Raw genomic sequence first — 11,559 nt, 5'->3', positions numbered from 1 at the left:
CATAAAGGGGGCTGCGCCGGGCTTTAGCAGGCCCGAGAAATGGACTCTGCCCTCTGTTGAGAACTATAATAATGATTGCAGGGACCTTCCTGGCCAGCAGAAAACTCCCTGCCTCCCCCAGCATAATGGGGACCACCTGAAGGCCGAGAAGAGGGACTCTTCCCTGAATTCCTTCCCGCACAATAGATTTCCTTTGTTCCCCTCTCCGTTCCCTTCTTCCCCTCCTCCGTTGCAATCGGGGTACTGACCTAAGATGCAGCTGTGACTAAGAGTTAAGGCCTTTGACATAATAATACATTCCATTTTGAAGGCTTTGCTGAGCCAATTCACCCAAGTTGTTTCTTTTAACCCCCCCTCCCACAACCTGTGAGGTAGGGTGTCATTAAACCCATTTGACTGATGAGTAAACTGAGACTTAGACAGAATAGGTGAATTGCCCCAGATGTTTTAGACAGGAAGTGAGCACCAGTTCTTTGTCTCTAAGCCCAGCGTTCTTTCTATGGCTTTCACACCCTTCTGTGTAACAAGGGTATGGCCCAGGGAAGGTGTGAGCGGGCGAGGAGGGAGAGGAGAGCAAAAAGGAAAGAATTAAATGAGGAAGGAGGAAAGGCCTGATTCCCGTGGGTCTCTGGTTACTCTTATCTTTCTTCCAAGATTTGATGTTTACAGGATGCTGGCCCAGTAAACTTCCAGGGAAGAGAGAAAGCTAAGGGCCTTGTCTTCCTCTCTCTCTCTTTCCTTTCCCCTTACCAGGAGAGGATGTGCCTAGAAGTGGGGAGGGGGGGCCCTAGCGCTCCCAAAGCCAGGGCGTGGGAGTCACACACTGGGCCTCCCCAGAGAGACCTAACCCCATGGCTATTCTCAGGCCGGGCCTGCCGGCCTTTAGGTGCTGTGCTGTCCTGAGGCCCTGGCCATGCCTGTGCGTGAGGCAAGCCCCTGAAGCCCGCCTGGAGAAAGAAGCATGCAGGGCACCCTCGGAGGAGGCTTGGGTCCTGGGCTGTGTGCTGTGGACAGACTGACGCTCCTGGGCTGTAGCTTCATCCTGGCAACAGCTTTGGGCCAAATGAATTTCACAGGGTGAGTGGCTGCTCCGTAGCAGAAGGGAGGGCTGCCAGGAGCTCGGGACCTGGGTGTCCCATTGGGGAGGTGGCTATCCTGCTGGGACCTGATCAAGGCGTAGAGAGTCAGGACTTCGGTTCTCATCCTGAACCCACTTCCAGCTCTGTAATCTCCCACTCTCATGCTCCAGGGTAGGACACAGCTGTATTATTGTCCCTCCCAAACCCAGAATTCTTAACCTAGTGTTCTTGGGTAAGCTTTTAGGGTTCTAAGAACCCCCTGATATCATACATAAATTTTTTGTGTATGTATTTATTTATTTATGTTGTTGTTGTTAATCCTTACCCGAAGATATTTTTTTCCATTGATTTTTTTTTTTTTTTTTTAGAGAGAGTGGAAGGGGGGGGAGAGAAAGAGAGAGAGACATCAATAGGAGAGACATATCCTGCACAACCCCAGCAGAGCCTGGGATCAAACCTGTAACCCAGGTATGTGCCCTTGATCTGGAATTGAACCCACGACCCTTGGGTACGCAGGCCGACGCTCTAACCACTGAACACACCGGCTGTGTATGTATTTCTTTTCTGGAGGAAGGGTTCATAGCTTTCCTGATTCTTAAAGAAGTTAATAACCCCCCAAAAGACTACTCACCCCACCACAGATGGATGTAGTATTATACTCCTTTAAATAACAACAAGCACCAGTATTATGCACCAGGCCAGTCAGGACATGGTTTCTCAGCCTCCCAAAGATCCCGCAGTAGAGGGACAGACCATGACCCTGGGTCAGTTGCATGAAGAACACTTGGGGCTGTCGCCTGTCCCCATAATCCCAGTATCTGTTCCTTTCTCCCTTTCATTCCTCTTGCTCTTGCACCTTTCTCTGTCCCCCACATTCCTTCCCCGTCTTTCTCTCCCTGTCTTGTCCTTGGGTTCATTAGTAACACTGACAGGTTTTATTTAGTCCACTGGGTGGTCTGTTCTCGGGGCTGGAGAGATTGCTGGCCCCAGGACGAGGGCTTGCATGCCTCCCAGAGCTACAAATCCTTCTGCTCAGTCCTTCAGCCTCCCCGTGACCAGGTGCCTCCCAGCCTTCCTACCAGGTCCCCTCAGCCTGGTGTCTTCTCCACGCTGCCTCCTCCAAGCAGCACAGCCTTCCAGGAATCTGTGACTCAGCAGCTCCCTCTGCCCCTCCCTGTGTCTTTCCAGAGACCAGGTTCTTCGAGTCCTGGCTAAAAATGAGAAGCAGCTTTCACTTCTCAGGGATCTGGAGGGCATGAAGCCCCAGAAGGTGAGGACTCCTCAGGGCTTGGAGACACGTTTTCCCCTCTTCACAGAGGCTTGCACCTTTGGCAATCTGTCCTGCTCTCCCCCTCCCCAAACCTGCTCTCTGATGGCTGTGCCAAAGATCACACAACTGTGGAAAAATCAGCTGTGGCTCCTCTTCAGGAAAGGTTGGGAACATTTGCCCAGAAGGCTGGGCAGCTCTTGCTGGCTTTCCCCTCTGTCCTGGATGGGGGGCTGCTGAGGGGACCCTGTCAGGGCTGCTCTGAAAACAGCTGAAATGTCCTGAGGCCACAGGGGGCAGGGGACACATGTGTCTCTGGGTGGGATGCCATGCAGCACGCAGACTGGACACATCTGTTTGCCAATTGAAAGGACTGGAAGGGCTTGGCTTGGCAAACCTGTGTTTTATTTGGGTTCGTCCCTGTCAGCCTGAGCGTTTGTTTCCAAGAACATTTGTCCTCTGCAAGTATTCCACAGTGGAAAACATTTCCTTCAACTATTATAATAGAAGGATTTTGTTTGAGGGCTGTTGAAACAACCAGATATTTCTGGATGTGGCCCAGAGTCCTTGTTCCTATTTGCAGGAGTGTCCCCATCAACCAGCTCTCAGAGTCCTTAGAGTAATTCTCTCCATTTTATAAAGTCAAAAACGGACGTAACATTCGGACGACCTGGGACTGACTCTAGGTTAGGCCGCTCCTACTTCATTAGGTTTGTGGGCAGCGATGTCTCTGTCTTCTGACCAGGGTTCTTGTCCATGTTAATGTCCCACACGAGGAGCTGTCTCACTTTCAGCAACCGTTTTGGGTCCTTTGGATCTGGACAAAGTTGCAGTGTGAGCCTGGGTGATGAAAGAGCCCCAAATTAGGGACGGAAACTCAGTGCCTTGGGGATTTTTTGTTTTTGTCCATCTGTCTGCTTTGCCTTAGGGTTTCCATTATGGAACTGGGGCCCCTTTATCTCTGTAAGAGAAGATCACCTGCTTTTCCAGGGCGCCTACAGGGTTGTGTGTAAGCACATGACATAAACGCACCCCCATTTCTTTCCTCTGTGGACAAGGTGGACTTCTGGCGTCGCCCGGCCAGGCCCGGCCTCCCTGTGGACATGAGAATTCCTTTCTCTGAATTGACAGACGTCAAAGCTTATCTGGAGTCTCATGGCCTTGCTTACAGCATCATGATCCAGGACATCCAGGTGAGGTCCTGCCCAGCGCTGTCTTTCTAGTGTGGGCTTGACATGGAGAAAAAAGATCCAGGGCTAAAAGTGGAGGAGGGAGAGGGGAGGAAATAGCTCAGGCTTTTTAAAGGCACCACGGGGAGGCAGCTTTGGAGAGAGCTCCCTTTGCTTTCTGACTGCTCCCTCCTGCCCTGGTTGTGTCTCCGCCATCCATACCAGGGAATTCCTTCATTCCAGAGAAGCCCCCCCCCCCCCCCCCCCCCCAGGGCTCTCATTACTAGGTCCCTCTCCCAGGCAGGATTATCCCAGAGGAGCAGCTTTGGCAGAAGTGGGTACAGACCCACCCTTGGGGTCAGGCGAGGGGAGACTTCATCTTGGGCACCTCTTCTCCCCATGCCCCCTGGTTCTGCCCCTTACAGCATCTTTTCTGAACACTGTGGGGTTCTAGTTCAATTGTTTTGTCTTCAAGGAGATTCCCAGGACCCTCCTTCCCCCAGCGCTTTTGGGGGCACCCCTCTGCAGATGCTGTGCTGCACCCACAGAGGTTCTCTCCCAGCCATGCTGTGCTGCAGCTAATCCCCCCTCCGCCCGAGTGTGGGAACACGGAGCCTCCTGCCGCGCACACACTTGACACCACATGCCAGGGGATAAACGCATTAGGCTGCATTCCTTTCCCAGGCAAGCACAGGGCTGGGGCACTTAGGTCCATTCAAAGACTTTCATCCTCACCAGGCACATCTGTTTCCCGCTCAACATGTGGGGGGTGGGCTATTTCTCTAATTAAATCCCCACAAACAAAAATGGGGAAACTCCCACAGACAAGAGAGGCCACCACATCAAAGGGAACGGCGCTCCGCTCTCATTGTAGCCCAGGCCTGCATTTTGAAGTTTGCATTTCCCTGCCTTCTCCATCCTGGAAACCCCGCAGCATTTGGCAAACAGATATGAAGAGGTCTCTAAAAAGTTTCTGTTGATTTCTGCACGTCAGGAATAGCTCCAGAGGCACCTCCGAGCCTCCCCCTGGCTCCTTTGAAGCTGGTCGTCTTCACCTCGCAGCCGGTCCTCCCCCCTAGTCCCCAGCTCCGGAATCTCTAGAGGTGGGGGCTGGAGGGGGGGGGCGCTTTTTAATCTTTTTCAGTAAAATGCCTGAACTCTCAGCCCTAACCCAGCCAGGCAGGATTTTCACCAACTCGCTCTGTCTGCAACCCATCAAGCTCTGATTGTCAGGTTTGAGATCAGATTTTGGCTTAGAGGGAGCTGGGGGTGGGGGAGCCGCGGTGTGGAGTTGATTTGTGGTGGTGATGGGGAAAGGTGTCCAGGAGGAGGAAAGCTCAGAGGCGCTAACAGGAGGGGAAGGGCTTTGCACCACTCAGGTTTCTGGCCCCCAGTCTGATGTTGCAGCTATTAACGCACAGGCCTGATTTCTCCGTCTTCTGGATCTTCTGGGCCCCGGTTTTCGGCTTAGTGTTTCCTGCACAGTGGGCCCTCAGCAACTGTCCGCCCAGTTACTCTATGAGCAGGGCAGGAAGAAGATGCCCAGAGAGACCCCTCTTCCCCTGAGGCCTCCCAGGCCCAGGATCATGCCCCTTACCCAGCACCTACTCTAGGACCTGCCACCTAGCTGGGGCCTAATAAATGTCAGTTGAATTAGTGGATGTGAGAGGGAAGGACAGAAGGGATGCTTGCTGGACGTACTGGGCCGAGCTGGGCGTGAAAAGTCATGGGGTTGGCTTTCACTCGAGCCAGAGGCGCTGGAGAGTTTTGAGGAGGGAGGTCCCCCCCCCCCAATGCCCCCATGATCAGAAGAGGTGGGTTCATTCATTCTGCACACAGATAGATGCCTACTGTGTGCTGGGTATCAGGCAAGGGGCTGGAAACCCAACGATGAGAACTGGGGCTGTATCCAGGGGAGCTGAGTGCCGTGGGGGCGGGGAGCCGAGGGAGTGCATCGGTGATTACAATGGGGTGGGTGAGTGCACCGAGGGAGTGGAGCAGGTTGCTATGGGAGCGAGTACAAGAGGCCCCAAGTCGCTCTGAAAAGGCGGTAATTACGGTGTGGCTGAAGAGCAGAAAGGGGGGCCTGGGAGGGGAAGGGGGCCCCAGATTGGCGATGAGGCCGAGCCAGATCACAAAGGGCATCCTCGGTGGGGTGAAGAGGTCAAGATTTTATCCCGAAAACCGTGGGGGAGCCGGTGGAGGTCTCTGACATGATCAGATTGGCGTTGAAGAAAAATCCCTCTGCCTGACAATGTTGTGCTGGGGACAGGAGCAGGGAGAGGCTGGCGGGAGGGAAGGCGGTGAGGAAATTGCAGTGGGCCAGGCAAGAAACGATCTGATTCCGAGTGAGCGCTATTTGCATTTAATTTTCCTCACCTCCTCGCTCTTTTCAGCCCTTTGGTGGTGGTGGTTGTTTTTCCTGTAGGATGAGTCACGGTGGAGAAGCTTCACTTGAGCAATCAGCTCTGTGGATTTTAATGGCTTTTTTTCTGATTACAAAATTAATAAATATTCATGCAAGGTAATTTGGAAAATAGGGAAAAAGCACAAAGGAGAAAACAAAAATCACCCATGCTCTGAGCATCAAGAGCAAAATACAATTTAGTGTAAATATTGCTTCACCAATTTCCCCCTCTCTACGGAATCACTCCCATTAGCATACAAATATAGAGTTATTTCTCCCATCCTAAAAAAAAAAATCCTCCTTAGATCTATTTCTCCCACCTCCAGCTATCACCTCATCTCCCCGCTTCCTGTAGAGCAGACCTGGAAATCTGCACTCGCCTGGGTTAGCCCAGCGTACTGGCTGCTCCATCGCGTGTTGTTTTCCTGTTTCCCAGCTCTGTCCTTTGATCTTTCCTCTGTCCCCTCATCCAGGATCAGTATTGGGTACCTTCAGCCTCCTGAATATTCCCATATTTACAGCTCCAGCCACTCATATATCTGTCCTGAACTCCAGACTCATACACTTTGCTGGACATCTCAGACCTCACAGGTCCAAACTCAACTTCCCAGGCTCCCCCCACCCCCCCCAAAAAAACAACCTCTCCACAGCCTTCCTCATCTCAAGAAATGGCAACACCAGACAAGAAACTTGGAGTCATGCTTGACTCCTTTCTCACATCCCATAGCCAATCCATCAGCAAACCCCATCAGCTCTCCTGTCCAAATACGTTTCCCCACAGCCTATGCTACCACCTGGGCCAACACTCCATCAGCCCTCACCTGGATTATTCCAGTAGTTTTTGAACCGCCTTCCCGGGTCCCACCCTTGCCTCCTTATTGCCTAGTCTTAAAACAGCAATCAGAGGGGTCCTTTAAAAATATGCAAGTCTGATTATATCACTCCTCTGTTTAAAACCCTCAATGCCATCCCAGCTCAGAGTAAAAGCCAAGCCCTTAATGGCTGTAAGGCTCTACATCATCTATGTCCCGCCTGCATCGCTGACTATTTTTCCCTTGCTCACTCAGCTTCAGACACCTGGGCCTCCTTGCTGTTCCTCAAACTCGCCTGACCCTTTCCTGCCTCAGGGTCCTTGACTAGATTCGCACCCCAGGGCCTTTGCACATGCTAGTCCTTAGAGCTGGAATGCTGTTTCTGCAGACATCCGCATGGCTCATTCCCTCGCTGCTTTCAAAACCTTACCCACGTCACCTTTCCACCTTACTTTGAATTGTACCCTTCTTCACACTCCCCCTGACCCTCCCTCCTCCCTCTGCACACCTCTCTCCTCGACACTCGCTGCCTTCTAATAGCCTATATAATTTACCTTTTTATCTTGTTTATCGTCTGTCTCCCTTACCAGACTATAAACTCCACGAGGGCAGGCAGTTTTGTTTTGATGGCTGCCATATCTTTAGTGCTCAACAAACACTTGTTTGGAAGGGATTCACCAGTGGAAATGCTGTTGGCTGGGGTGGGAGCGGGGGAAGCTCTAAAGAGGCGAGGACAGGCAGGGCCGAGTGCAGGAAAAGGCAAGGGAAGGAGAGTCTGGCTGCACCACAGGGACAGGGACAGAAGAAGGACTGGCCCCTCTGCTGGTCCTTGGCAGGAGCAAGTGCTCACTGATTCACCCAAGTGACCATTCATGAGGACGATCTGCCATCCCAAGTCCTACACACACCACTCCCCTCTGGAGGCATCCAGATTTTCTGGTCATGCCTCACAATGACTGTTCCATCACAGAGTCCTGGAGTCACCCCAAGGCTTACTACTGTCGTCCCGTCATTGTCACGCTCGTCATCATCATATCTAGTATTTACTACATGTTGGGCAACGTGCTAAGCATTTTACATGTATTAACCGTTCTAATTTTCACGAGAACACGAGCTAAAGTATGTGATAACATGACCCCCGTATTATGAAGACACGGAGAAATTAGTAATTTGCCCAAGTTAGTGACAGCGTCGGGATTTCATCTGGGACAGTTGGCTCCAGGCCTGGCACCCTTTACTGTCGTGCCATCTGCCTCCTCAGAGGTTGTCGTCATCGTTCGTGTGGCGTTTTAAGTTTGCCTTTCGGGCAGCGATGCCACAGTTTTGCTTCGATCTGTCGGGGGGTCCATTCTAACCCCCCCAACCTATGCCCCCCTCCCATGTAGGCATGGACTGTAGTTGCCACCGGCCTTTAGCTGCTGTTGCAAGCCTTAGGCCTGGAAGAGAAGGCCGGGGACCAGCTCCTGTGCCCCGCCCGTGCTGTTTCCAAGAGCTGTGTCCCTTTTACGTCTGTGGTTGGAGTTCCCCTGCCCAGTGAGCTCCCTCGGGTGTCAACTCTCTTTTGGGGGCCCTCAGTCTCCTCCCCTCCCTCTTCCGGGAGGTGCTGTTCTTTGCTTAATGTCGCCAGCCTTCCCTACTCCTGTCATAAATTAATTCACACCGAGGTATTACTTTCCCTGGCAGGTTATGGCTTCCAGGGGGCAAATGGCTGACGTCTGAGGTTTTTGCTTTCCGTTTCTCCTCGGAGAAGCCTGACAGGGCTGTAATTAGGCATTCCTGGGCCTGTGGCAAGACCGCATTCTTGGTTCTCCCAGCCCCTTCCCTCAGCCCTGGGAGGGGAGCAAACATCTGTGTGGGTTTCGGGCCAGGGGAGATTAATGTTCCTGGAATTGGGGCCCAGCTGTGAGGGCTGAGCGTTCCCAGTTTGTAAGCGGGTGTCACAGCCATTCACGGGGCTGTGAGGGTGTTTGGAAAGATATTTGCAGTTTGGTGCCGACTTCCCATTTGCCTCCAAGCTGTTGTGCGGAACAAAGGACAGCCTTATGGGAGCTGTCTTCCTGCGGGGGTCCCTGGGCCCCTGGGCCTCTCTTCCCAGCTTCTCTTCCCTGCCCTGCACCTTCCCCCAGCGCCTCAGCCCCCCACCAGTCCGCAGGAAGTTAGACTTACGGGCCCTTTAACTTCACTCTGGTGGGGCCAGGGCGGGGACGGATGGGCCCTGACTCTGGTGCTGGCCGGGCCTGCTCTGTCCCCTGCAGCTGCTCACCACAGCTGGCAGTGCCCAGCTCAGAGACGGGCACACATCGGTCATGGGGGGGGGGGGGCTGCTGAGATTTCCGTTGGTTTCCTGGGCAGAAGACAGATTCCTTTTGTTAGAATTTCCCAGGCTGGTGCTTGTGCCAGTGAGGACCAGGGCTCCTCCGGCCACCCTTAACTCAGCCCGCAGCCCAGCTCTGCCCCAGGGGGACCGTCCTCAGCCCAGCCAGTTCTACCAGAAAACACTGCAAGTACAGCGGCCTTGCGTGTAGCCGGTGCTCAGCGAGAAAATAAAAGGAGCCCCAAACATGGATTTCCAGTCCTACCCTAGCCCCTGTGAACTTGAGCAGGATTGCGAGTGAGCAGTGCCTGGTGTGCGGCAGGTGGGCGTGGGGGGGCTCGCTTCCAGCCCTGGGACTGCAGGCTCCGTGCTGTATTTTCGCCCCTAGGGTGTTTTGTTTTAGTTTTAGTATTATTTATTCATTTAGAAGATTTTACTTATTGGAGTTGTATAAGGACGTTGCCAAAATGTAAAAGCAGAGAGAAGGGGAAAAATGTGTCAAGTCATAATCCTCTATCCTAACAGGCATTGTTAGCATTTTGGTCTATTTTTTGGCATTCTAGTGTCCTTGGCTCAGGCTGTTGCTCTTTTGTTATTTTAAAACACTTTTTAATTGCAGAATAATAGGATGGGCTTTTCACCTGTTGTTAACATTTTAAATATTTGCTTGCCCTTGCCCTCTGAGTATACACATACGCACACAGACACGCAGATATATCTATATACACACATACATATATATCTATGTGTGTATATCTGTGTCTACATCCGCATCTGTATCTATATCTGTATCTATATCTATATGTAGGTATAATTATTGTTAGTTTTGATAGCTAGCTAGCCTTACGGAATCCAAGGCTAGGAACTGGGATATATGGTTTATTATCTCAACTCTGCCCTTTGTTAATTTTGCCATTAAATCCCTCCAACTCTTTAATCTGCTCTGTCTAAAACATGAATAATTAATTCTTGCCGTGTCATCTGGTCATCTGACCAGATCAAATGGTATAATGAATGAGGTTAAAGGTGACCGGTCATCCAAAAGGCTCTGGCTGAAGCAAGGCACCGTCAAGACTTACTTGTGAGCTGCAAACCAGGGTAACTTTGGGCTGAGGTCCTGTTTTCCCAGTGCCCTTCATGGCACTTCCCACGCTGCACAGTCAGTGCTGAATCCTAGGCTGCCTTGGTCCCTGGATGCCAATGTAAGGGTATATAGACGTGGGGTGAAGGGCACCTGCCCCCCTCACTGAGTCCCAATATGGGAAAAATGTTCCAGCATGATGTGGGAGGTCAACCCAAGCCAGGCACTGAACTGCCCTCTCTGTGGTCAGTGGGAAGTACCACATGAGGATTGAGGGCCAAATCCACATTGACGCCCAAGGGCATTGGTTTTGGGTCACCTATGCTGTGCTTAAGGGGCAGTTAAGGTGGTGAGTGAAAGTCTGTTGCTACTTTAATAATAATGATCTGGATTGGCTTTCCAAATGGCTTGGACACCAATTGTCTAGGCCACTTCCTGGGGGTAGAGTGGATATTGTGGGTCGGGGAGCCCTTTGTTCCCTCAGGGGGTCAGGGTTCATGGCTCAGCACGGGCCTTAACTCAACAGAGTGTTCACAGAGGGCAAAAGCAATGTTGGCAGTAGGCCATGAGCATCTTTTCCAAAACACTTTCGTATCCATGATTACATTTTATCCTATGAGATGGGCAGGGCAGATATTGCTGTCCCAATTATCAAGCTGAGGAAACCAAAGCTAAGGTTCCACAGCAAGTTAGTAGCAGTGGCAGACTTAGAACATGGCTCTCCAACTCCTTGCCCTGTGCTCGTTTGGGAAATGGCATCATGAATGCCAGCTTGTCAAGCAGAAGAATCCCCCAGAAACCCAGCAGCTCCTCTTGTCTTGCAGCTCATGCTCCCTGTGGCTCATTCTCCTGTGTTGATGCTGTCCTTGTGCATCCACATCGGCAGGGTTCAGAAGAGGCGTCCTGTCCCAGCTCACTCCTTCCCTTCCAACATGTGCTCCTTCACTTAGGTGCTGCTGGATCAGGAGAGAGAAGCCATGGCGACATCCCGCCGGCTGGAGCGCAGCACCAGCAGCTTCAGTTACTCTTCTTACCACACCCTGGAGGAGGTAGGTATCCTCGGTTAAGCTCTGGCCTCTGTTTTCCTTTTGGGTCCTCAGCGTCTCCAGACTCAAGCAGAGACCAGTGAAGGACTCTGGGGTCTATGGGAGACTGTGAACTGACACTTGGGGAGTATGCAGCAAACATTGGGTGAAGGTCTGTTAGGTAGACAGTCACCTTCAGAGATCCAGAAGCCAGGATTCAGATCCAGGGGACCGGGGTTCAGCAGTCAGCCCATGGCAGGTACGAGGCCAGGGTAATGAGTCTACTAGGTGGAACACTAAAGCAGGATCCATCATTGGCCAGGACGGAGCAGGTAGAGCCATTTTCACATCTAACGCTTTGGCTAGTGGTCCAGGGGTCTTGACGTCTCCACGACCACTCCTGGT

At 52.1% G+C, this 11,559-nt stretch overlaps 1 protein-coding gene across 3 annotated transcripts in view; it reads left to right on the top strand.

Annotated features, from left to right (window-relative positions):
* Positions 1-961: 961 nt before the first annotated feature.
* The window catches only part of LOC308561641 (carboxypeptidase A1), a gene marked incomplete at both ends in the record, with an annotated part of 35,080 nt that continues 24,482 nt past the window's right edge, over positions 962-11,559 (top strand). For all 3 annotated transcript variants that reach the window (XM_081146993.1, XM_081146995.1, XM_081146992.1), the window contains 4 exons: positions 962-1,077; positions 2,268-2,349; positions 3,405-3,539; positions 11,080-11,178. In XM_081146993.1, coding sequence (XP_081003119.1) covers positions 962-1,077; positions 2,268-2,349; positions 3,405-3,539; positions 11,080-11,178 — 432 coding nt within the window. The remainder of the gene's footprint in view (positions 1,078-2,267; positions 2,350-3,404; positions 3,540-11,079; positions 11,179-11,559) is intronic.

Source organism: Miniopterus schreibersii, assembly GCF_964146895.1.
Source record: "Miniopterus schreibersii genome assembly, chromosome: 9".
Classification (NCBI taxonomy): domain Eukaryota; kingdom Metazoa; phylum Chordata; class Mammalia; order Chiroptera; family Miniopteridae; genus Miniopterus; species Miniopterus schreibersii.
The sequence above is the reverse complement of the archived record's forward strand: the minus strand, read 5'-3'. Positions and strand labels throughout refer to the sequence as shown.